Raw genomic sequence first — 26,807 nt, forward strand, 5'->3', positions numbered from 1 at the left:
TAGATGCTATTATTATTTCCATTTTATTGAAGGGGAAACTGAAGCAAACAGGCTAAATGAATTGCCCAGGGGTAACAAAGCTAGTAAAGTCTGAGACTAGATTTGAACTCAGGTCTTCCAAACTCCAGGTCCAGTGCTCTATCCATTGTACCATTTAGCTGCCCCTAAGCTCTTATACCAAGTCAACTGCCTAGATCAGGGTAGAGTTTTGTCTTGAAAGTAGGAGTGTTGTTCAATGGTTACAAGTGTGTACCTTTCTTTGACGGTATCCCTTTATAACATCTTTCCCTTGAACCTAATTAGCTCTAGTCTGTTGAGAGAGTGAGTATTGAAAATTACCTTTTCTGGAAGGCTGGCCCTGATTAATCCCACTCAAATTTTATCAATCTTTTATTCCTCATGCCTTAAGGGCATTCTTACCCAGTATGGACTCTCTTAATCTGCTCTTGTTTATTTATGTCCTTGTCTGTGAACCAAATTGATTTTCTGCTCCCTTTCTCCAACTTAGTAGTAAATGGTGCTATTGGCTGACTGACCTGGGGCAAGAACCCCGCCTCTTCTCTTAATGTAAGGATTTACTAGTGAAGGGTAGGTGTAAAGCTTTTGCTTAGCTTTACTTTCCTTCCCGGTAACTGGGATATCTCTTTGGATTGATGACAGATAGTCATAGAAATGTGTCCAAGGTCCCTAACCCTTGAATGTCTCCAAGATAAAGGGAAAATCTTTGACAAGTACTCACTAAGTCACTATGTGCTAGATACATCCATAGGCATCAGTGCAATTGGACTATTCCCTGAAATGTAGGCACAGGGTACCGGAGACATAACTAGGAATTCCAACACCTGGAGCAGATTTCAGTAGAGGCAGAGACCCTAAGGATGGTGTTGGGGAGGCTAGCGTGTGCCATCATTGATGTTAATTGTGCTGCCGATCCTCTGTGGACTGAGCATTTGGAAAACCACAGGCCCTTCTTAACCAGGTGCAGTTGCATTGGTATAGGGATAGTAGAACACAGTACAGCAGGAAAGGGGTGTGATGCAATGAGACAGCATGGAGAGGTGATGGTGTTTGTTGGGATACTGTTGATGGAGGACCACAAGACCTTAAAAGGGAAGGGGAGAAAGTACACCTCTCCATGTGAGTGTCCTGCAACAAATACAAATAGATCTTCCAGGTACCATAATAAAGCCCACCAATCTTCATCTTCCTCATAGACAGTCAGTCAAAAAGCAGTGCTCATGTCTTTAAGGGCTTACTCTGGTTGCATTAATAACATGAATCCAGAGTCATTCTCTAATAGTGCACACAGACTGAAAGAAGTTTGTCATTCAGGATGAAATCGGAACACAGCTCACTTCTGACAGCAAGTGAACAAATCTACATAGCTAGAAAGTACCAAGGGAAGGAGGGATCGAGGGAGAGAGGGAGGGAAGAAGGAAGCTTATTGTCCAACCACCTACCCTTAGCTATGGTGTTACCCTCTCCCAGAAGCCTTATCTTAAAAAAAAAAAAAACACCCACCAAAACAACAAAACATTTTCTTCACCTTGCTCTCCCTACACAGTAAGCTCTGACCAAGGTCAGCCTGTTCACACACCAAGAGACTGAGCGTGTGCAATCGGTGACCCCAAGCCAAATTTTGCTTTATGTACAGTGTGATTCCGAGAGTCAGTGAAGGTTAATTCTGCCTGCCACAAGGTTGCTGGGCCATTTATTTCTTAGCATGTGCAAAACAGCATGTGAGAAGGGCTCAGCGTTGGTGAGGGATTTCCTTTTCTTCCTGAGGGAGGGGAGGTATCTGAAGGAGCCACAGACATCCCTCTCTCTGCCTTATATTCATCAACTTTTGGGTATTCTTTCCAGTCTTGAATCTGCCAGGCTGACTGACTGGCTGACTGCTTGCAAGAAGCCGAGCATTCTTACCGAGAACTCCAGAATCACGTACAGGGAAGCTACGATCAGTTCTAATTGATTGGTACTATCCAAAGGCATGCACCCAACAGGAAACAGCCCCCACCTTGAACCCTATTCCCACCCCCAGCCCCTGGTCCTCCAGCTTTGTCCTGGGAAGGAAGCTATAGGATTCCGGCATATACATTCAATAGCCAGACATCTCCCTATTTTTAGTAGGTTTACTCACCCATCGCAGCTGATGATCTAAAAAATGAGATAGCACAGAGTAGCCGAGCTCTAAACGTGAGGTTCCGTCCCCTGGAGCTACCAAGCTGTGAAGAAGGAGAATATTTTTATAGCTTGCTAAAGCCAGGCAGCTCACAGCTCCCTCTAACTCCCTTCTCTATCTCCTCTCCCCTCTCTGGCCCCCACCCCCACCCTTTCTTTCTTCCTCTCTCCCTCCTCCTCTCTCTCTCTTTCTCTCCCCCTTTTTCTCTCTCTGTCTTTCGCTTGGTGACCCTGATCTCTGAACTAATTCAATCCCCTCTAATTACTTAATCCTTCTATTGCTGCTTGTATTCTTCCTGTTCAGATGTCATTGGCAGAAATGGAAACAACATTTTCTCCTTGGGCCAGGAAGAAAATCTGAAACGAATTTGAACATAATATCCATCAGGTTTACAACTATTCTCCATCGAGGCAAGAGAACTGTGAAAGATATGTACACGTTTAACTATTCAGGTCAGCTTTTGCTTTGTATGGGCGTCTCAGTCCTTTGGTAGGTTTGTGAAGAGTGTACAGCCGTATTGTCGAAACGGATGCTGACATTTCAGATTTTTTTTTTTTTTCCAGGAGTCAGGGATTTGGAGAGATTCAGAAAATTCCCTGCATATGAGGCCCCTACTGGGCCAAGTGTGAGGTTCTTGTCAGATGATATCAGTGATTCCTTAGGCAATTCACTTAAGCTCTTTGCCTCAGTTTTCTCCCCTATAAAATCATTAGACACACTGGCCTCTGAGGCTTCTTACAGCTCTCAAGCCATGGCTACATACAGCGCAGCTGATGATTCTGCCAAGGGAGTCTACACTTAAGTCACTTGGTTGTAGTTTCAGCTGGTCTAACACCATGAAGTGGACCGAGTCGAGTCCCATTCAGACGGGCACCCCTCTCCAATCCCAGAAGATTCTTGAGAATGCTGAAGATTTGGGCAGGAAGAAGGTCCCTCTCCCTAAGCACCTATCAAATCAATTATTCAGTCAATCAAGAGATATTTATTGAACTCCCAGTGGCCAGACAGGGTCATGCAGGGGAGAGAGCATTGGGGTTAGAAGGATTCTAACCTGGACTCTGCTTTTTACTAGCTGTTTGACTCTGGGCAAGTCATTTCATTTCTGTGGGTCTTAGTTTCCCTATCTATAAAATGGAGATAATTATAATAGTAATAATAATAGTAATAATACTGATAATCACAATAGCAATAGTAATAATAACAACACTTGCTTTACCTACCTACATTTAAGATGTTGCTGTGTATATAAAAGCTTAGCAACTGTAAAGGACTAGATAAATAGCTATTATGATGATGAGTGTGATGATTGTGACAATGTGCCCATTCAGCAAACATTTATCCAATGAATAGAGACTGTGTTAGGGGCTGGAGATAGAAAGACAAAAATGAAATAGTCCCTCCCTTCAAAGAGCTTACATTTTTCTCTGAACTTTGGGGATGTACATGAAACAATGGAGGGTACTCTGTTTAGCAGCCAGTCTTTTTTCCTCTCAATCAGAATCTTCAAGATGGTTGTCACTTATTTACTAGCTCTGCCTGCCTGTTATTAGGTTAACTTGGGCTCTCCCATAGGTATAGAGGCATTCATACACCCACTAGTCAAACCACTGAACTCTTGCTCCTGCCCAAGGCAGCTGGATGGTACAGTGAATAGAGTTGTAGGTCTGAAGTCAGGAAGATTCGAGTTCAAATCTGACCTCAGACACTTACTAGCTGTTGTGGCCCTGGGCAAGTCACTTAACCTCAGTTTATACAACTGGAAGATGGGGATAATAATAGCACCTACTTCCCAGGGTTGTTGTGAGGGTCAACTGAGATAATATTTATAAAATACTTAGCACAGTGACCGGCACCATGTACTAGACACTTAATAAATGCTTGTTTTCGTTCTTCTTTCCTTCCCATTTAGCCATTCCATCCTTCCATTCATAGATGCCAGTCAAATGCTCTAAAGCTAGTAGCAATATTTTAATAAGGAGTTTAATTTGAAAAGCAGATATGTTATTGAATAGAAGATACACCGCTCATCCAGTTCCAAAGGCAGAAATGTGTTTCTAGGCTGTGGGCCACCTCTCATTCAGACTAAGACTGAGAGTGAAGCTGGAAGTTCAGTATCTTCTGTTTGTTTATTTAGGCTTCTCTCTCCCTGTGAAAATGAGGATACACATCTTTAAGTCAAGACTAGTTTACAAAATACCATAGAAGCTGTCCTGATTCTTAGGTCGTCAGCTGCATGAGCAATCAGGAACACAGAATGCTGGCTTTGGAGTCCTGAGAGATGCTTCCCAGGATCTGGAACTTTACTGTGCTTTGATCTCCAACCCCATGATCAAAATGTTGGTACAGTTAAACTGCCGCCCAGGCTAACAACCACACGGCATTGCCTGACTCTCTCAAGTCCAACTCCAGTAGGGAGGGGGACGGTTCCGAGGGGCTACGTGTTTCTTTAGATTTCTCTCTGTTTCACCTTCAAAATCTGTGCCTTTGAGACATGAGATCTCATTCTCAATCCCTTCAAATGTCCTGGTCCAACCTAACTGTTTGCCAAGGAAGTTTCATTAATTGCTCCATTCTACTGCATCTCACTCTAGCTGGGGAGTTTAGTGACACCTCCTGCTAGATTAAGAAAAAAAAAAAAGAAGAATTGAGGTTCTTCCCTTAGAAATCTTATGTCTAGGAAGACAAGACGATCTTACATGAAACAACAACAAACAAGATCAACATTATATCCTGATTTTAAAAAGTGCTAATTAGAAACTTAAACTATAGAGACTAAGGTAATGACAAAAAGCAAGGTATAGGGGATTTGGGAGTCTCCTCTGGAGTTAGGAAGACCATTGTTTAAATCCTACCTCAGATATATACTGACTTTGTGACATTTCTCCTTGTTCATGTAGCCCATCTAGGACTATGATATTAGAGTACAAATGTGGTGGCTCCACTGTCCTTGATGATAAAAAGGTTTTTTTTTTTAAATTAAAAAAACAAAACCTTTAGAAAGATTTTAACTTTTGTCTCCTTATCTTGTCCTTTTCCCAGTTTCACCCTTAAATGACTTTTCAATTTGTTTGGGAAAAAAATACAAAATTAGAAGAAAGTTAAGAATGATAAAAAGATAAGGCGGAGAATTAAAACAATTCTAATCTGACCTATTTAAATAAGCTGTTGATGACAAAATTTTGGAAATGGATGAAAAAATGGACAGTGACACAGAATATAATTACTTCCTCAAAAAAGTCGAACTGATATAGATCAGCTGACAGAGGAAAAAAAAAGTATGTCACAGCTAGCATTTATTTACTCTCTTTACCTAGAGGAGAGATATGATAGCCAAAGGGAAAACTGGTTTAGGATATAAACTCTTTGGTAAAATCTAAGGGACAATGATGTTGGAAGAGCTTAGAAGTATAGCTTTGGAAAGGATCAAGATACAATAAGGGGGGCAGCTAGGTGACACAGTGGATAAAGCACTGGCCCTGGATTCAGGAGGACCTGAGTTCAAATCCAGCCTCAGACGCTTGACACTTAACTAGCTTCGTGACCCTAGGTAAATCACTTAACCCCCATTGCCCCTCGCAAAAAATAAACAAACAAAAAAACAAGAAAAAAAGATACAATAAGGGACGGGGCAGGGGGGAGTGGAGGGGGAAAGGGGATGAGGAAGAAACTTAAACTTGGTGAGAGACACAACTTAAAATGTGGTCTTATCCCCTCATTTAATAGAGGAAGACACTGAGACCTTGAGAAATGAACTGATTTGCACAAAGTTACACAGATAACAAATGGTCTACACATCCTCTTACACATTGTAGCACAATGGGAAGAATAGTAGATTTGAAGTTCTAGCCCCAACCTACCTTTCTATCCATTTTATATATTGCTCCCCTTCCTGTATTCTATAGCCCATCCAAACTAGCTTTCTTGCTGTTCCTCACACATGACTCTCCCTTTCCCATCTCTATTTCTTTGCAATGGCTGTCTCCCAAGCTTGGAATATATCCTGCTCTGCCCCGTAGAATACCTTGTTTCCTTTAAATTTCAGTACAAATACAACCTTTTACATGAAACTTTTCCTGAGCTCCCAGCTTCTAGAACCTCCTACTCTAAATTGCCTTGTTTGTTTGTTTGTTTGTTTGTTTCTTTCTTTCCTTCTTTTTTTGCGGGGCAATGAGGGTTAAGTGACTTGCCCAGGGTCACACAGATAGTGTCAAGTGTCTTAGGTCAGATTTGAACTCAGGTCCTCCTGAATTCAGAGCTGGTGCTTTATCCACTACACCATCTAGTTGAGCCCTCCTTGTATTTATTTTAAAACTATTTTTATCCTCAAATACTCAGTCCTCAAAGAGATTTGTAGTTATCTAATCAATTTGGGAACTCCCTTTAACAATACATTGCTTGCACATGCTTACATGAATTTTGTCCATGTTTTTTCCAAAGTTCACTGTGCTAAAAAAAAAAAAAAAAAAGGCCAAACCAGAAAAAAGTTAAGAAGTGAAACTGTGCTTGGAAACCTGAAGTTTCACATCTGAGAATTTAGTAGTTGAATTACAGGAATAATCACGTGAATTTGTCTTGTGCTTTCCATTAAACAGAAACTTTCCTACTATAATGCAAAATCCTTGAAGACAGGGAATGTTTTACTTTTGTTTTTGAATTCTCAGCTGTTATCATAATATGAAGAACATAGTGGTCTCCTAATAAATGTGTATTGATTGATTTATTTCCTGCAAACAAACCTGTGAGGAAGGTAGTAAACTGTTATTTCCATTTGGCAGATGAGGAAATTGAGGATCTGAGATATTAAATGTGTTGCCCTTGGTCCCACAGCTAAGGAAATGTCTGATGTGGAATTTAAGCCTGGAGTTTCCTAACTCTAAGGCAAGTCTCTATAGGGTGATGAATAAGAAAAAATTTTGCAAGGACCTCATACAAAAAAGAAGCATGTGCAGCTTGGTTTTTATGGGCCTTATGTCTTAATAGAAAGGGATTTTTAGCCCCACGCAGGGAGGAATTCACTAGCTTGCGAGCAAAGCAGAAATGTTGCAAAAATAAATGAACAGAATTCACAGTAAAAATTGTTGAGGTTACCCAACTGCAGATGCAGAGGCCAGACCTTGCAACACAGTAAAAATTATCAAATAGGATTTAGAGGCAGAAAAGTATAGAGTTAAAGAATTACCAAGAGTAGAATAGGAAGAAAATGAGCTACAAAATCGATACAGAGAGCAATGTGCTGACTTAAAAAGGAGAGTTACAAGTGAGTTACAAGACCCATGTAGACCAAAGGAAGTGCTGGGCCCTCCTTGGAAGAGAGTACATACAGAGATATACATTGGTATTTACTCTTTATATACAAATATATATGCTGTTTCTCAGAATAGGATGTAAACTCCTTGAGGGTAGGGACTCTTTTATGTTTGTTCTTTTATTCCTAGTAGGGCAGCTGTGTGCCCCAGTAGAGTCGGGATAACTCATCTTTGTGAGTTCAAATCTGGCCTCAGATACTTACTAGCTGTGTGACCCAGGGCAAGTCACTTCATCCTGTTTGCCTCAGTTTCCTCATCTGTAAAAGGAGCTGGAGAAGGAAATGGCAAAGCACTCCAGTTTCTTTGTCAATAAAACCCCAAATGGGGTCATAGAATAATCAGACATGAGTGAACAACAAAGATATCCCTAGTACCTAGCATAGCACCTGGCACAGAATACTACTAAAAAAATGCTTGCTGATTGATTGATCTGCCACGAGAATGTCAAGAGAGTAGCGGCCGGCAGCTATGTGGCGCAGTGAATGGAGCACTGGCCCTGGATTCAGGAGGACCTGAGTTCGGATCCGGCCTCAGACACTTGACACGCTTACTGGCTGTGTGACCCTGGGCAAGTCACTTAACCCCAATTGCCTCACCAAAAAAAAAAAAAAAAAAAAAAAAGAGAGAGTAGAGGCAAGCCTCATTTTGTGGCAGTGCAGTTAATTGACCCAACTGAAAGTTTCTGAAACTCCAACACCAGGCAGAATAACTAAGGAGCCGTTACTTAAAGGAGGAACTATACAAAGTCCTTGTTCTCATGCTAACTATGAGACTCCATCAAGAGGATGGCTAGGTAGGGACGGTTAGGTGGCGTAGTGGATAGAGCACCGGCCCTGGAGTCAGGAGTGCCTGAGTTCAAATCCGGCCTCAGACACTTAACACTTACTAGCTGTGTGACCTTGGGCAAGTCACTTAACCCCAATTGCCTCACTAAAAAAAAAAAAGAGGGATGGCTAGGGAGCAGGGGAAATAACTCAGATAGTCATACTGGCAACACAAGGGTAAGTAAACTTTTCGATCTTGTTGGGGTTGGAAAACAAAGAGACTCTCAAGGCTTGGGACTGTCAGGAGTATAAAATCATGTGCTTTTCTGATGGAGGTGCCTCCATTACAAGAGGAGGAACAAACTAAAGAGGAGCTTCAGGAATTCAAAAGGAGCTCATCTAGAATACAGAAGTCCAAGGTGACAAAGAGAATATAAGAAAAGCTATTCTACCAGCAAAAAGAGGTAGAGAACCTCTTGTACCTGAAAGCAATTGTCCAAAGTTTTAGGTTTTTTAGTACCGGCAACAGCAAAATAGAGTCAAATAATTACAGCCAACATTTTTTTAGTGCTTGGAGGTTTGCAAAGCACTTTACATCACCTGTTATCTATTTTGATCTTCACAACAATCCTGTGAGGTAGCTGCTATTATCTCTCTTTTACAGACTGATACTAGCAGTAGTTATGTGACTAGCCCAGAGTCACACAGCTAATAGGAATCTGAAGCATAATTTAAACTCAGGTGTTCTTTCTTTTTAAACACTTAAAAATGGTGTATTTCCCCCAAATTACATGTAAAACAATCTTAGCATTCTTTTTTATATTTAAATTATGAGTTTCAAATTCTATCCCTCCCTCTTTCCTTCTCCTCTTCCCCTCCCTGGGGTGGTAAGCAATCCAATATAGGCTATACATGTGCAATCATACAAAACAGTTCCATATTAGTCATTTTGTGCAAGAAAACTCAAACAAAAAATAAAGCAAAACATAGTATACTTTGGTCAGTATTCAGATGGCATCAGTTCTTTCTCTGGAGGCAGATAGCATTTTTCATCATGGGTCCTTTGGGATTGTCTCACATCATTGTATTGCTGAGAATAGCTAAGTCATTCACAGTTTTTCATTATACAACATTGCTGTTACCATGTACAATGTTCTCCTGGTTCTGCTCATTTCCCTTTGCATCAGTTCTTGTCTTTCATCTAAGTTTTTTTTTTTTCTGAAATCATCCTGCTTGCCATTTTTTATAGCACAATAATATTCCATTACAATCATATACCACAGCTTGTTCAGTCATTCCCCAGTTGATGACCATCCCCTCAATTTCCAATTCTTAGCCATCACAAAAAGGGTTGCTATAACTATTTTTGTATAAATAGGTTTTCCCCCTCCTCGTAAAAATCTCTTTGGGAGACAGACCTGGCAATGGTATTGCTGGATCAAAGGGTATGCACAGCTTTATGGTTTTTTGAGCATAGTTGCTCTCTAGAATGGTAGGATCAGTTCACAACTCCATGAACAGTGCATCAGTGTCCCAGTTTTCCCACATACCCTCCAATATTCATCATTTTTCTTTTTTTTGTCATATTAGCAAATCTGATGGGTATAAGGTGGTACCTCAGAAATTCAGGTCTTCTTGATTCCAACTTAATTTCCCTATCCACTATTGCCTACAATGAAAGTGTCCAAGGAAATTTATCAAACGGCCTTGGAAACTTGTAGAAGAGAAATGTCTTCTTAAGAAAGTATAGGGGATTTCTAATAATTTTAAAAGTTTAAATTTTGTAGCTGTGCAATCCTGGTTTAGATGTAAAAAGTAGCCAGAAAATATACTGGAGCACCAAATATTGGGATATTATCTACCTTTCTCTGTTGAACATGGTGTTACTCTCTGGAAAATGAACAATTTGGCACTATAAGTGGCATTTTGGATCTGACCAGTTTAAATACTTTAGTAGACATAAGATTCATGGGCTTCAAGATTATACTATAATTGAATATAAAATGAATTATTGCTATTTGGTATAATGAATAGAGTGCAATATTTGGTTACAAATCTTCCTCTGATATTGACTGTGTGACAATGTGTAAATCACTTAATCTTTCTGACCTTCAGTTTCCTCATCTGTAAGATGGGAATATTCCTATTTGCATTACTTACCTCAAAAGGTTTTTGTGGAAGTCAAATGAGAATAATAGAATCACAGAATCTGAGAATTGAAAGAGACTTTAGGGGCAGCTAGGTGGCACAGTGGATAGAGTACTGGCCCTGGAGTGAGGAGGACCTGAGTTCAAATCCGGCCTCAGACACTTAACACTTACTAGCTGTGCATCCCTGGGCAAGTCACTTAACCCCAATTGCCTCACCAAAAAAAAAGAAAAAAAAAGAAAGAAAGAAAGAGACTTTAGTAACCATCTTGTTCAACCCATATACAAACAGGATTTCTATTCTAATATACAAGAGAAATGCCTGTGCATCCTCTGCTTGAAGACCTCCAATGTAGGGGAATTTACCTCCTCAAAGAAGCTGGTTTCACTTTTAAATGGCTCTAATTGTTAGGAAGACATTTTTGGCTGCCACATCACACCTCCTGACTCATATGAAGCAGTCCACTCAAACCCTTAGGTCTTTTTTTTTTGAACAATCTGCTCCTCCTCCATTTTATATTCATGAGGCTGCATTTTTGTGCCCAAGCTGGAGACAACATTTATCCTCATTGAATTTCATTTCATTAGACTCAGCCCCAGCCTGCTAAGATACTTTTTGGATCCTGCCTGTTCTCCACTCTGTTAGCCATCCCTCACAGCTTTGTGTCACTTACAAATTTGATATGCCCAACTCAGTGATTAAATATTAAGCAGTATAGGGCCAACCACAGGTCCCTGGGGTTCTCCACTGGGGAGAGAACTCCTGGTATGTTGATATCAAGCCACTAACAACTACTCTTCGAGTCTGGCTATCCAAACAATTCAAAATTCACCCGACTGTGTTATCTAATCTGTACCAGTTGTCACCACAAGAACAAAGTATAAAATACTTTATATCAAAACCCTCGCTAAATCCCTTTTCAGCTTCTGACTTACAAGCTGACCAAGAAGTGGAGCAACAACTGGCAGGCCAAGAAAGGCCGCAGCCACGTGCAGCCCCTCTGCTGCGCCAGCTACGTGCCCAAGGACAAGGCCATCGAGAAGTTCGTCATCTGTAAAATCGTGGAAGCTGCGTCCGTCAGGGACATCTCTGAGACCAGTGTTTTTGACTCTTATGTGCTGCCCAAACTGTATGGGAAACTACATTACAGTGTGAGCTGCACAATCCATAGCAAAGTAGTGGGGAATCGATCTTGTGAGGCAAGAAAGGATTGGACACCCACACCCCGCTTCAGACCTGCAGGTGCTGCCCCCAGACCCCTTCCAAAGCCCATGTAAAGACCTATCTGCCTATCAAAATTCCTGAACTAAGCAGAGGAAAATAAAATGGTTGGTTTACCTTAAAACACACCCCCAAAAAACCTTGCTAAAGTCAACAGAAACTATAGCCACAATATTCCCCTTGCCTGCTGCTAGAGTCATTCTGTCAAAAAGAGAAATGAGGTTAGTTTGGTGTGACCTGCTGCTCATGAGGAAATCATCCTTGTTCCTTGTGATCACCATGTCCCTTTCTAGGGAGGTGGTGATTTTGCAACCATCTCTTTGATAGTCCCTTCTAGAATTTTCCCTGCAATGGAAGACAAGCTCATTGACCTTCATTATGCAGACTTTTCTGTATACTCTTTTTTGGAAATCAGGATAGCATCTTTTCTTTTCCAGTCTGATGGCACCTTTCCAGTTTTCCATGATCTTTCAAATATCCGTGACAGTTCTTCAGTGATCACATTTACCATTGCCTCCAGGATCCAAGAACGTAGTTCCTCTGGGCCAGGTGACCTGAATTCTTCAGGGCAGCTGGTTGTTCTCTTACTACCTCCTTATTTATCTTGGCCATCAACTCCTTGTTCATCATTTTCATTCAGTCATTTCCAGTTTCCAATTTCCAGTTTCTTTTCAGTGGCAACACAATTAGAATGAATCAACTCAGCTTTTTCTCTGCTGTCAATGATCATCATTTCATCAACCTCATGAAAAGGTCCTATCACTTCTTTGCTCCTCCTTTTTCTCTGAATATGGCTGAAAACAAAACCAAAACCAAAACAACAACAACAACAACAACAACAACTTTTTTTTCTTTTTGGTGAGGCCATTGGGGTTAAGTGACTTGCCCAGGGTCACACAGCTAGTAAGTGTTAAGTGTCTGAGGCCGGATTTGAACTCACGTACTCCTGACTCCAGGGCCAGTGCTCTATGCACTGTGCCACCTAGCTGCCCCAGCAACCCATTTTTGATTCCTTAGCTTGCTGGCTAGCCTCTGCTCGTTCTTTACATGATTTCTACAGGATCCTTCCATGCCCCTCACCTGGACTGGCTTCCATCTTCTATACATTTCTTTTTGTACCCCTTTCCTAAAAAGATTTCCTTCACTTTCTTCATGATCCATTTTCTCTTTCTGTTTACTCTAAACCATCTCTGATTCTTGACCCCTGCAATTATTGGATCCCTGTTTTTTCTCTGTATTCTTCATGCAATTAAAGTTCCCAAATTATTCATTTTAGGCTTCCCCCTGTAGGGGCATTCTGCTCCATATTCCACAGATCCCCCTTTTCCATTATGCCTCATTTCCAGAACAAGGTATTATAAGTATTAGAGAGGACACTTGCCCATCATAGACCTTGCCCCATCACAGACCTGATTATGCCTTCCCCTGCTAACCTTTTCCCCCTCCATATTTGACTTAAAAGCTCTTTCTTGGGTCTAGGATCTCCCACTCTCCCAGGTACCAGTTGCCTCCAGGGATTCCAACTACCCCCCATTCCAATGTAGGATGAGTAGACTTTTCAAGCACCAAATTCCCCAGGTTTTCCCCACTGTAAAGTTATCATCTCTTTCTGTAGGCTATTTCTCTTTATCTTTAGGTGCATCCATCAGTGGAACACCTTCCTACAACCAAAGAAATGTCTCCTTCCTTTCCTCCCCCCATTTCAAACTTTTCCCCCTCCTCCTCACCTTTTCCCCTGTAAGCTCTTCTATTTCTGGGGACACAGAGGGCAGCTTTCCATCATTGCTTTAATTTTACCCTGGCACATCATGCACTTCTATTCCCTTGCTCTCATTCTCCCTTTCATACACTTGCCCATATTATAATGTAGCCCCCCCCCACTCCCCGCACACACGTGGAATTCGTTCAACTATAGGCAAAATAGCTCCAGATTCTGTCCATAATGCCACCTAGTCACCTCTTCACTTTTACCTCTAACAGATTTCTACCTTTGCCTGTTTCTTTGTGTACATTTAGAAAGAGGTCTTTTACTGGGCTCTCTGTTATCACTCTGTTGCTATTGCTTTCCTTGTCTGATATACTTATTCATTCCTCCTGCATTTCTGTTTTCTTTTTTTGGGGGGGGGGTGAGAAGCAAATAATCTCTTAAATTCTGGTTTTCTTTCTACAAATGTTTCAATCTCTTCTTTAGTGTAGAATAATCCATCTTTTTTCACATATAATTAAGCACAGATTTTCAGAATAGGTTATCCTGGGTTGTATCCTGAGCTTTATTGCCCTACAGAACACCTTATTCCATTCTTTCCTATGTTTTCCAGTGGGTGAAGAATAATCTTATAGTATTTGAATGTCCCCTTTCTGGATTTGAAGGCATTTCTATTGATTACTTACCTAACTTGTTTCTGAATTGAATTGTTACATGTCTTGGAGTTTGCAACCTTTTTCCCCCCTTCTTTTTCTGGAGTCAGTATGTGAATTCTTTAAATCAGATTGTGATTTTCTATGTTCAGAAGTTCTGGGCAGTTCTCTTCTATTATTTCTCTATGGCTTAAAGATTTATGGTGGAAGAGAAGTGGTATTGGGCTGCCTATGAAGCTGAAGGTCTACAGAGCCATTGTGCTGATATCATTGTTGTATGCCTGTGAAACCTGCATAGTCTATCAGCATCATGCAGGAAAATTGAACTGCTTCCATTTGAATTGTCTCAGGAAGATTCTGGAGATCACCTAGCAAGATAAGGTACCATATACTGAGGTCCTCTCTTGAGCTGAAATGCCAAACATTCAAATTCTATTGCAGAGAACACAACTCCAATGGACTAGTCATGTTATTCGAATGCCAAATGTATGTCTACCTAAAAGACTGTTTTACAGAGAACTCACATACCGCAGGCACTCACATGGAGATTGAAAGAAGCAATACAAGAATACTCAATGTCTCTCTGAAAAACTTTGGTATCAATTGTGAAACATGGGAAGTACTGACACAGGATTATCCAGTATAGCATGCCTGCATCAAAGAAGGTGCTGTACTCTATGAGCAAAGCAGAATGCAGAAGCTAAAAAGATGCATGAGACACACAAATTTAGAGAAATCTCCCTCCCAAATGTTCACATGGACTATTTGTGCCTGACCTGTGGTAGAGCCTTCTGAGTTCTTATAGGTCTGATCAGCCACAGGCAAATACACTGTACATTGACCCTGACATTGAGATGTTATTTTCGTCCTCTTTGAACATGAAGGACAAACAAAAACCAACATAATTTTTTTTTTGGTTTTGTTTTGTCATGGTCTGGGAGACCTATAAGCCTTAGGTGGTTCCCATACATTTTATCTTTGAGATCAGTATATTTTGCTTGCATAGTGAACATATTTTTTTTAAATGTTGGTTTTTTGCTTCTCTTCTAAGTTGTTTTCTACTTCTATGTATTTGTATACCAATATATTTTTCTCTATTTTGTTTCTCTGATGATGCTTACCAGTGCAGATACATTTAAAAAATTTTTTTTGGTGAGACAATTGGGGTTAAGTGACTTGCCCAGGGTTAGACAGCTAGGTAAGTGTCAAGTGTCTGAGGGTGGATTTGAACTCAGGTCCTCCTGAATCCAGGGCTGGTGCTCTATCCACTGTGCCACCTAGCTGCCCCCACAGATACCATTAAAAAAATTCTGCCCATTATTTTAACTGTGCAGACTAAATATTCTGCTTTATGAATTTTCATTTCTTTTTTGAACCACTCAGGAAAAGTTTGTAATTCCATGTTCTCTTCATATTCCACAGAGTTCTCTATCTCATTAAGTTAGATCATTTTCCTTTGTTTTGCAGTATTTATTTATAGATGCCTAAAATAGTTTACTAGATCTTGAAGTCATGTTTTCTTCTTGTTGTTACTGTATTTCCTTTTTTATGTTTTATTATATTTTTATTTATTTTGCTAAACATTTCACATTTACATTTTTAAAAAGAAAAGTATTTTATTATTTTCCAGTTACATGTAGAGATAGTTTTCAGCATTTGTTTACATAAGATTTCAAATTTCAAATTTTTCTCCCTCCCTCCCGTCCTTCCCCCCCTCCCCTAGAGAGCAGGCAATCCGATATAGGATATATATATATATATATATATATATATATATATATATATAGTATTTCCTTTTAATTTATGTGTTTATGTTCACAGTCTTTGAGTTTCCTTCTTTCTGAAATCTTGGTTATTTCAGTCTTTTCTTCCTCCTTATTTTCTTTATCCCTCTTTTTCTGACTCCTTCCCCTCTGCAGTTTTTTGAGGGGCTAGATTTGAGTGTCTCAGCCTCTTCCAGTTCATGGTTCACCAGACTAGTTCCCTGTCCCAAGTGTTTTTTGGATGATTAGAACTGGCCCTAGATGGATACTCTGCGCCTACCCCCAAACTTTCCTGTGGTGTAATTTACTGGGTTCCTAGCCTGCTCCCTCTGTTCTTTAATTCTCTGGCCCTGTACCAGCAGTTTGGAGCTTTGCAGCACTGTTGCTACAGAGTTGTCTACCCTGGCACAGGCTCTGCTGGTGTTATGCACTTGTCAGTGTGCCTCCTATTCTGCTGGTGCTACAGAGTTGTCTACCCTGGCACAGGCTCTGCTGGTCTTATGCACTTGTCAGTGTACCTCCTATTCTGCTGGTGCTACAGAGTTGTCTACTCTGGGCACCAGTAGTTCAGAGATTTCCAGCACTAGTGCTACCAGGTTCTATGTGACTCATGGCCAGCTTTTGCTCCTGAGGGGCTGTGACCCTGGTTGTCTGTCAAAACCAAGAAAAAATTCCACAGCCTGGATCCTGGGACTCCATGGCACTGAAAAGGAGGGAGAGGACCATAATGTAGGGGTAGGTTTTGTTGTAAGTTTGTGTTGTGTCCTTGGGTCTGTTAGTGAAGCCTTGCTGTTAGTAGTATGGGCGGTAGAAGAGGAGTACTGAGTGAGCTCAGGGTCAGTGAGAGTTCACAGATTTAAAAAAAATTTCTTTTGGATACTAGATGTTCCAGACCATAGAGACAGCTGAAATTTCTTTGTCTTTGGTGCATAATTCCTGTTTCAGAGAGATTTGATAGGTCAGTGGATCAGAGCAAAAGTTTATTCCTCCATCTTATTTTCCATGTGACTCAGAAATTGTTTGGCGATTCCCTGCACCATCACATTGGAATTTTCAGACAAATTCCATTTTCCTCTTCATTAGAATGATCTTTTTTTTGTCTTCATTATTTCACCCTTCAGAATCTTTCTTCTAGGTTCACTTGCCCTGAACATTTTATTCTATGGAATCCTATCTTTATTTCATCTGAATTTTGAAATCTTCTCTCCCCAAATCTAGAGCATATGTTAGACTAAACTCATTTTCCCCCCTCTTCTCTCACCAAATCTAAGATGGAGTGGCCAATTTGATGAATATAAGGTGATGAGACATGCTGGCTATGTAACTGTGGGCAAGACACTTAACTTCTCAATGACTCAAGAAACTTAAGACTGTAAGTTGTAGTGTTGTTCTCTGACTGTTTGAATGAAACCAAGAAGGAATAAAAAGATACTTAATAATTGTTTTCATTTGCATAGTCTCTGATTATTAGTGATTTTAAATGTTTCTTTAAATTTAATTTTTTAATGAACGTATTTCTGTTTTCTTTCTCATCTCTCCCTAGTGGAAGAAGAAAAAGAAAACCATTGTAACAAATAAACATAGTCAAGCAAAACAAATTCCAAAATTGGCCATACCCAAGTATGTATGTCTCAATTGTCATGCTGAATCTATCACTTCTCTCTCAGGAGCTAGATAGTTTTTTTTTTTCCCCCCATGGAATTTCCAGAGAGTGTAACATTTCATATATGGATAATTGAGATGTGCACCTGACTACACTAAGGTTAGGGGTTTGAAAGTACCAATTTGTGTTTTATATTTTAATTGTAAATTGTTTTGTATATTTTCTGTTAATAATTTCTTGAGCTTATGAACATGAGATTTTGGATAAAATCATTTGTTTTGGAGAAAACATGTTTTAGAGGAAATTAGAAAGATAGTGCTTTTGGCACCTGGAATGTCATATATGTGTGAGATTGGTGGGGGGTTCAGGTCTTTTCTGAGGATCTGAGTGCTCTAATTGGTTTATTAATTGGAGAATTTTACAGGTTTTAGATAACTTTATATTTGATATAGACCATGGAGAAACTTTAGACTTTTCCTATTTTATTTTTTTGTTTGTTTTCTTCTGGGTCTAGACAATATTAACACAGTGAAGAATCTTTGAAAAACCAGGTCTTTGGCTAAGGGGGACAGATAGTGGGATTAGATTGTAAACCCAACCCAAACTAATCCAATAAGAATTTATTAATGACTTTCTGTATGTAAAGCGCTGGGGCAGCTAAGTGGCATGGTGTATATAAAGTGCCAGGCCTAGAGTCAGGAAGACTTATCTTCCTAAATTCAAATCTGACCTTAGATATTTACTAGTTGTGTGACCATGGGCAAGGCAATTAATCCTGTTTGCCTCAGTTTCATCCTGTAAAATGAGCTGGAGAAGGAAACGGCAAGCCATTCCAGCATCTTTGCCAAGAAAACCCTAAAATGTGGTCATGAAGAGCTGGATGGGACTGAAAGAAGACTGAACAACAACAGAAATGTATAAAGCACTATGCTAGGCTCTGGGGAAACAAAGACAAATTGAAAAATATATTTCAATCTCAAGGAGCTTATATTCTATAGCAGAAAATTCAAGTTTATATTCCTCTCTCTCTCTATATATACACATATGTGTGTGTGTATACATACGTATAATGTTTTTATGTTTTTATCCTTTCTAAAAGAATCTCTAAATTCTTCAAACATTTTCTCAGGGGCACTGCACTTTTCCAAGGCTAAAAATGGTCAGCTAAATTTATAGCCCTATCATCTATGGTGAAATAGGCCATGCTGTAAATAAATTATGAAGTTATGACAAGGACACATGATTCTTAGGATATAAGTTAGTTCTTGATTACTAGAATATATTCAATGTTATCAAAATCACAATGTTACATGTTCTTTTCCTGGTATTTGCTCCATTAAGGGTAAAAAAAAATAACATTTTTTTACATATAATAAAAATATTTGCCCTCAGGTTTCTTTTTTTCTTTTTGTGGGGCAATGAGGGTTAAGTGACTTGCCTAGGGTCACACAGCTAGTAAGTGTCAAGTGTTTGAAGCTGGATTTGAACTCAGGTCCTCTTGAATCCAGGGCCAGCGCTTTATCTAATGCCCTACCTAGCAGCCCCCCCCCCCCCCCGGCAAGGTTTCATTTTAATGAAAAATTCCTGTAAACTTCTGTTTCCAGCCATATTCAATTCAACAGTTATTTACTTGGCACCTATATAAGGCACTTCACCAGGTGGGAGCATGCAAAATGAAAAGCTAAAAGAAGGATGTGTATTGTGTATGGATATGTATTAGATCTGGGTAAGATGCTGTCACAAACACTTTGATTCTACGATTTATTAGTGTATTTCTTTCTGATACTATTTGGAATTCATATAAGTTCCCTTGAATGTTGGGAAATGGGACATGTAAAAATTAGGCCTTGTTGTAGGTTCTGTACAGAGACATTTTAGTACACGCATCAGGGTTAGCAATTTCCTTCCAAATTGGACCAGGAGGCCAGACTGCCCCTCACTTTGAAGGTAACACATGGTTTCTGAGAGTCACCCTGGATTTTACTGAATCCAGGAGATTTTCACAGATTTTACTGCTGAAGAAGAAACTGAGGATTTGGCTATGTCTCTAAAAGACTCAGACTTAGAAGTAATTGTAATTTCTCAGTTGGAGCATCATCTCTTGTAAAATGTAGATAATGGGAATTTTCATCATCACAGAAATGTGAAAAAATGGTTGTTATAATAGGAATTAACTTCATGATAAAACCAAATTAGGTATTTATTTCAAAGTTACAAAATTTTTGAAAGTAGCTCAAAATATATTCTTCATATCAAGTTACTTTATAGCAGTAAAAAATAAATCTGAGAAAGATTACAGGATGAATGTGAAACTGATTGAGGATACATTAATGTTATAAAACCTATAGTTTTGAAGTTGCTTTTCCTGACAGAATATTAAGATTACAAAACATCTTTTTGATGCCAAATGGTCAAAGGATATGAACAGGCAGTTTTCAAATAAGAAATAAAAGCTATCTACAGCCATATGAAAAATTGTTCTCAATCACTACTGATTAGAGAAATGTAAATTAAAATTACTCTGACCTCACACTTATCCAATTGGCTAATATGACAAAAAGAAGAAAATGATAAATGTTGGAGAAGACATAGGAAAATCAAAACACTAATGCACTGTTGGTAGAGTTGTGAACTGATCCAACCATTCTGGAGAGCAATTTGGAACCATGCCCAAAAGGCTATAAAATTGTGCATACCCTTTGACCAAGAAATACCACTACTAGGTCTATATCCCAAAGAGATAGAAAGGGAAAAGGACCCACGTGTACAAAAATATTTATAGCCGTTCTTTCTGTGGTAGCAAAGAATTGGAAATTGAGGGGATGCCCATTAATTGGGGAATGGCTAAATAAGTTGTGGTATATGAATGTAATAGAATACTATTGTGCTATAAGAAATGATTAGCAGGCAGGTTTCAGAAAAAAACCTTGAAAGACTTACATGAACTGATACTGAGTGAAATGAGCAGAAGCAAGAGAACATTGTACACAGTAACAACAAGATTGTGTGATGATCAACTGTGACAGACTTAGCTCTTCTAAGCAATACGATGATCCAAGACAATGCCAAAAGACTCATGATAGAAAATGCTCTCCACATCAAGAAAAAGGACTAAGTAGTCCGAATGCAGATTGAAGCATACTATTTTCCCTTTTGTTGTCGTTTTTGTTGTTTCTTCTTTCTTGTGTTTTTTTTCCTTTTATTCTGTTTCTTCCCTCACAACATGACTAATGTCGAAATATGTTTAACATGACTGTAATGTATAACCTCTATCAGATTGCTTTCTGTCTCGGGGAGGGATGAGGGAAGTTAGATAAGGAGAAAAAATTGGAACTCAAAATCTTACAAAAATGAATGTTGAAAACTAACTTTACATGTAATTGGAAAACAGTAAAACAAAATACTATCAAGTGACTTGCAAAAAAAAAAGAATAAAAATAAAACACATCTTGTAGACATAAAAAATGTGCCTTTTAACCATACATCATAGCTAGCACTTATATGTCACTTTAAGGGTCACAAAATACTTTATATATGTTATCTCATTGATTCTCCTCAAGAACCCTGTGAAAAAGATGTTTTTATGATCTTTCTTTTTTTTCTTTTTTTCTTTTTTGCAGGGCAATGAGGGTTAAGTGACTTGCTCAGGGTCACACAGCTAGTAAGTGTCAAGTGTCTTTGGTCGGATTTGAACTCAGGTCCTCCTGAATCCAGGGCCGGTGCTTTATCCACTGTGCCACCTAGATGCCCGTATCATCTTTATTTTAAAGATGAGGAAACTGAGGATGAGAGAGGTTGTGATTTATCTAGGGGGTCACATAGCTAGGAAGTGTTGAAGTTGGGATTTGAATTCAGCTTTTCCTTATTTAAGTCCTGAACTCTATCCACTATGCCACCTAGCTGCTTCAGATCTTAACAGGGCAAAAAGTACTATGATTTCCCTAGGCTTGGACATTTTAGTATCTCTAGGGCATCCAAATATTTCATTGAGTTGCTTGGCTGCCATATTACATTGTTGATTCATATTGAGTTTGTAGACTACTAAAACCCCTAGATCTTTTTTGAACTGCTCTCATACTACACCTACTCTACCTTATACTTCTGAGGTAGATTTTTGAACCCAAATATAAAACTTTAGGTTTATCTCTATTGCATTTTATCTTATTAGATTCAGCTTAATGGTTTAGATCAGTTATATTTAAAAAATGAAAAAAAAAAACAACAACCACATTTTTAGCTCCTGGGCCATCCAAAAATATGCAATGGGCCAGATTTGGCTCAGGGGACTCAGTTCACCAACCCCTGCATTAGTCTATCATGATCTTTTTGTATTGTGACTATCATCCAGCATGCTAACTCTTTATAGTAGCTCTATGTTACCTGCACATTGAATAAACATACCATTTATGCCTTTATCCAAGTCACCAGTAAAGATGTTAAAAAGCACAGGTTCAAGTACTGTTCATTGAAGACTTTCTTTCAGGTTGACATCAGATATTCGACCAATTCCTCATGTGTTTCAATATATTATTGTCTAGCTAAACCACTACTTCCTACATTATCCAAAAGACTAGCATGAGAGACTGTCAAATGTTTCATAAAAATCTAGGTAAATATATATTCCTCGAACTACTCTCATGTACTAAAATAGCAAATCACCAAAAATAAAACAAAGGTAGTTTGGCAGGACCTGTTCCTTTTCTAGATTTTGCACTTTTAGTTACAGGTTCCAGAATTTTGCCAGGAATTAAGGTCAAGTTCACTGACCTATTCATTGCACACACCTTCTCTGAAAATCAGGGCAGCATTTGCTCTTCTCCAATGCTTTAGCACCTTTACCATTCTCTAGCTTCTTTCAAACATCACTGACTGTGGCTCGAGATTCATTTTCCAGTTCTTTTAATACAATAGAAAGCAGTTCACTTGGGTCTTGTGGTTTCAACTCACTGAAGGCAACTCAAAGCTCTCTTACTATCTCTCAGATTATCTAGGATACAAACTCCTCGTTAACCAGTTGTTTAATATTTCCAGGCCAAAGGTCATTATCTTTGGCAGAAAAAAAATTAGAGTTGAGTTGTTTCACCTATGTCCCATTATTGGTCATTCATTCTCAGTTGTGGTACCTGTGCTCAATGAGGTTGCATTGTACTGGGGAGATATACTCGAACCTCTCTGACCTTCGGTTTCCTCATCTCTTGAATGGGGATGATGATACTTTATACCAGGGGGTTCCAAATCTTTTTTTCTTATCCTGGACCTGTTCAGCAGTTTGGTGAAGCCTATGGGCCCCCTTTCAGAATAATTTTTTTAAAAAGTGCATAATACAAAATGCATAGGATCACAAAGGAAGCTAATTATATTAAAATAGAGTTACTGGAATATTTTCATAGACCTCAGGTTCAGAACTTCTACTAATGTGTTGCCATGAGACTCAGATGAAATAGACTAGATAGAAATGCTTTGAATGCTGTAAAATGCTGAAAAAAAGCTGTAATGAACTATTATATCAATCAATCAATCAACCCAAGTTCACTGATCACTTTTGATGTATTCAGGCTTGTGCCTTGGAGGCTTTGCCAGATCTGAGGGTTCTCATTCTGAATACCATACCTCATTATCAAAGATGGGCTAGAAAGCATTTCATGTGAAAGAAAACAAAACAAAACAAAACAAAACAAAAAATACCTGGGGGTTTTAGACCATAAGATCAATATGAGTCAGTAGTATGAAATGTCAATGTAAAAAATAAAGTTACTCTGACGTTGGTCTTCATTAATAGTAGGGTAGTCTTGTTGGAGTTAGTTGGTCCTATTCAAATCACAGCTGGTTTTGAATAAGTTATGTTATATCCACTCCTGGGAGGCATATTTTTAAATCATTGCTTGATGATTATATGTATTACAAGGGTTTTGTTTTTATTAATTTTTTTCCAGGTGGGGATGGTAGAGAAAGAAAATAGGTTTTTGTTAATTAAAACAAATCAAAAAAAATTTTTTTTAAGAAGAGATGTAAAGTGTATCCTGAGGTATGCAACCAGATAGGAGAAGAGACTAGGAAGATGTTATACAAAGATTGACAAAAAAAATTAGGATTTTTTTTTTTGTTTGTAGAAAAGAAAATAAGTGCATGTGTATGTGTGTGTGTGTGTGTGTGTGTGTGTGTGATGATAAGATCAGGTTAGACTGCCCAGAGGGCAAAAGGAGGACCAATGGATGAGAGTTAAAGGGAAGCGAATTTTGGTTCAATTTAAGGAAGAACTCCTATGAGTAAGAACTATCCATTAATAGATGGGTTGCTTCAAGAGCTAGTCATTCATTCATTCAGTTACTTAGTCAAGATACATTCATTAAGCACTTTTGATATACCAGGTACCATGGAAAGACAAAGATAGGCAAAAACATTATCCGAAAAATTGTATATGTAAGATGTATGCCGTGTGAGTGGAAAGCAATCTCTGAGGGAAAGCTAATGGTTTCCTCATAGTAAATAGCTTGCTTTTCTATAACAATTTAGGGTTTGAAAGATAATTTGCAAATGTTATTTCATTTCATTCTCACTGTAAGGTAGGTGTAATGCATTTGCTCTTATCCTCAGTTGTCATGAAAAAACAGAATGAGAGAGGTTAAATGGTTCATTCAGATGGTGTCTGATTTAGGATTTGAACTCAGGTCTCTAAGTCCCAGAGCTATCCACTGTGACATCTACCTTCCTCATTCCTGGAGACCTTTAAACAGAGACTAGATTTCTACTTTGGGGGCATGTTCTATATTGGATGCATGCTTTAGGTAGGAGTTTGATCAGATGATCTATTAATTCTATTCCCACTTTGGATAGAGAGTAGAAGAAATTGAGATGGATTTGAATTTGTACTGACCCTATTTTCTCATTTGAGCAAATCTCTTATCACAGTCTAGAGTGTTAAGAACTTATTCTTCAGAGTGATTCCAGATTTTCCTATTAGGCTAGGCCCAGGTGCCTCTAAGCAAAGTTACCATCTCCCTTCGATGCTACTGAAAGATCTGTTTTTGGATTCAGGGCCAAGGAGAGTGAGCTGTTTGCAAATCTTTCCTAGGGATTCCTTGGGGAGGAAGGTGCTACATTATAATTGCTAGTTATTATCTATCATCCATCTCTGGGGCTTGCTTCTCTGTACCGACAATGTAGCATATGTTTCCAGCCTCACACATCAGTGAGATAACGTTATTTCTCACCAAACTGAGTAAATCTCATGCTGTTTTTTTCTCATAAGTATTACAGCTTATAAAAAAATACATTTCTATCTTACTGACATTTCTAGGTTTTTAACTGTTGACTGAGTGGGGCCTTTGAAGAGTTCTGGAGAGACTTTGGAGTGGACAGCTGTTTCTTTGAGGAGGCTAGTTAGAATTAGCTAGTGGCTTTCAAAAGGAAATGAGTCAGTTTCAGACTTGTCAATGTCTGAGAGCATCTGTACCCATGGTTAAATAAATAGTACCCCTAGCGGAAGTACATTGTGAAAATCAAGCTGACCTAGTGCAAGTCTGGGTCCAGGGCATGAATGATAAAAGCTATTAAGAAAAGAGAGTCAGTTCCTGGGAAATCAGAAAAGTTTGCATTGTATCTGTGATTTCCCTTTTCTTTAATCTCAGAAACCTATGTCATCAGGCCTCAGATTATTGGAATTTAAAGACTAGTGTAATTCTAGAAATCTTAAATAGCTTTGTCAGTGAGTTTGCTTCACTACTCCCCTTGACATAGCCAGACACACTATTTACATAATGGCCCCATTCATAACCATCTAGTAGGATAATATTCCCATTGTCTTGTCTTTAAATCCACCCTCAGAGAATAATACTAATAATAACAACAATAATGATAATATTTTAGATCATTCCCCAGATCTCCTCACAGAAACTCCAAAGCATCAAGCTTCCCCAAAGATCTGGGAGCTAGGGAGTGAGTGAAATGATCCTCATCTTATGAGAAGGTCACAGAAAAGGTGAATGAACATCTGAAAGACACAGAGCAGTAAGAAACAGAAATAGACAAATATTCTACAAATATGGAAAAGAATATTATAAGGAGGATGACAACTGTTTATTCTCTAAGGAGAATAGAGCTAGGGTGTAGAAACTCAGAAATGTTCCCAATCAACACTGTGAGGCACAATACTTACAGCAGAATTTCAAAAGGAAGAGCAAATTCTCTGCTATGGAGCAAAAGTTAGGGGCCTCCTGGGATTCTCTGAGATGCTTTCAGAAGTCTGTGAGGTTAATACTATTTTCATAATAATACTAAGATATTTTAAAATCTAGAGATCTATGTATTTTTTTTCCCTATTTTTTCAGGGCAACGAGGGTTAAGTGACTTGCCCAGGGTCACATAGCTAGTAAGTGTCAAGTGTCTGAGGCTGGATTTGAACTCAGGTCCTACTGAATCCAAGGCCAGTGCTTTATCCACTGTGCCACCTAGCCACCCCAAGAGATCTTTGTATTTTTATATCTAATATTTATGATTAAATAATTCTTAGATATACCCCACATAAATAAAAGTTCTTTGGTGGACCTGGTTGGGGCATGTCAGTGTCTCACTAATTTTTTAGGCTCCTGAGAACAAAACATTTGAGAACCATTTGTATAGAGGAAACAGTATTTATTGGGTTTGTGGTACAGAAGCCCTGACTTAAAATACTGGCTGTGATGCTTACTACCTGTAGGTCTTAGACATCTTGTTAACTGTGAATTTCCTCAACTATAAAATGGCAGATGGCGTTGGCCTAACCATAAGCCTATGATATCTCCATAGTAGGAGCTTAATAAATACTTGTTGACTTGACTTGGCTTTTGGAAATATATTAAATGAAAGCAAAGAGTGTTTAGAATGGTTTAATCATTTAGGTTTGGAGGCAGGAGGAGATTGTATGATTGTGCCCTTTTTAATCCCTAGCCAAATAACACACACTCCTTGGAACCTATAAACAGAAATTCCTCATAGAAGGAAAATGTCCTGAATTTCCTGGAAAGAAAAACCTTTCCCTTTTCTTATTTCCTTCAATCTGATAGGTGGGCTATGTCTTTAGCACTCTCAGTGTCCCTATTCTCTCTTTGTTGAAACCTCAATCCAAGTATCCTGAAGATCTCTTTCTCTCTCTCTCCTTCCCTCTCTCTCTCCCTCCCTATCTCTGTCTCCTTTATAAAAGCTACTCACTTTTTTTTCTCCCACCAAAAATGATAAACTTATTGCCAAAGACGTACATCCCAAAAAGGGTCAAAGTTAAAGTCCGACAGTATAATTTCATAGGATCATAGATTTTGAGCTAGAGGAGAACTTAGAATTTGTCTAATTCAAATCTCTCCTTTTTCAGATAGGGCAACTGAGGCCCAGAAAGGTTAAATGACTTGTCTAAGGTTAATCTGCTGGTAAGTATTTCAGGAGGTATAGAAACCAGGCCTTCCTGGCTTTTAAGTCTCTCACTCTAACCAG

General features: G+C 38.9%; 1 protein-coding gene across 2 annotated transcripts in view; it reads right to left on the reverse strand.

Annotated features, from left to right (window-relative positions):
* The window catches only part of LOC122738015 (rap1 GTPase-GDP dissociation stimulator 1-like), an 84,160-nt gene extending 81,513 nt beyond the window's left edge, over positions 1-2,647 (reverse strand). The window contains exons 1-2 of one of the 2 annotated variants that reach the window (XM_043980058.1): positions 2,448-2,647; positions 2,141-2,225 (exon numbers count right to left, since the gene is read on the reverse strand). In XM_043980058.1, coding sequence (XP_043835993.1) covers positions 2,141-2,144 — 4 coding nt within the window. In that variant the 5' untranslated portion in view covers positions 2,145-2,225; positions 2,448-2,647. Of the gene's footprint in view, positions 1-2,140; positions 2,305-2,447 lie in introns of those variants that run through there. The other variant, XM_043980059.1, reaches the window with a different exon arrangement.
* Positions 2,648-26,807: the final 24,160 nt, after the last annotated feature.

This window comes from Dromiciops gliroides, chromosome 2 (assembly GCF_019393635.1).
Source record: "Dromiciops gliroides isolate mDroGli1 chromosome 2, mDroGli1.pri, whole genome shotgun sequence".
NCBI classification, from domain to species: Eukaryota; Metazoa; Chordata; class Mammalia; order Microbiotheria; family Microbiotheriidae; genus Dromiciops; species Dromiciops gliroides.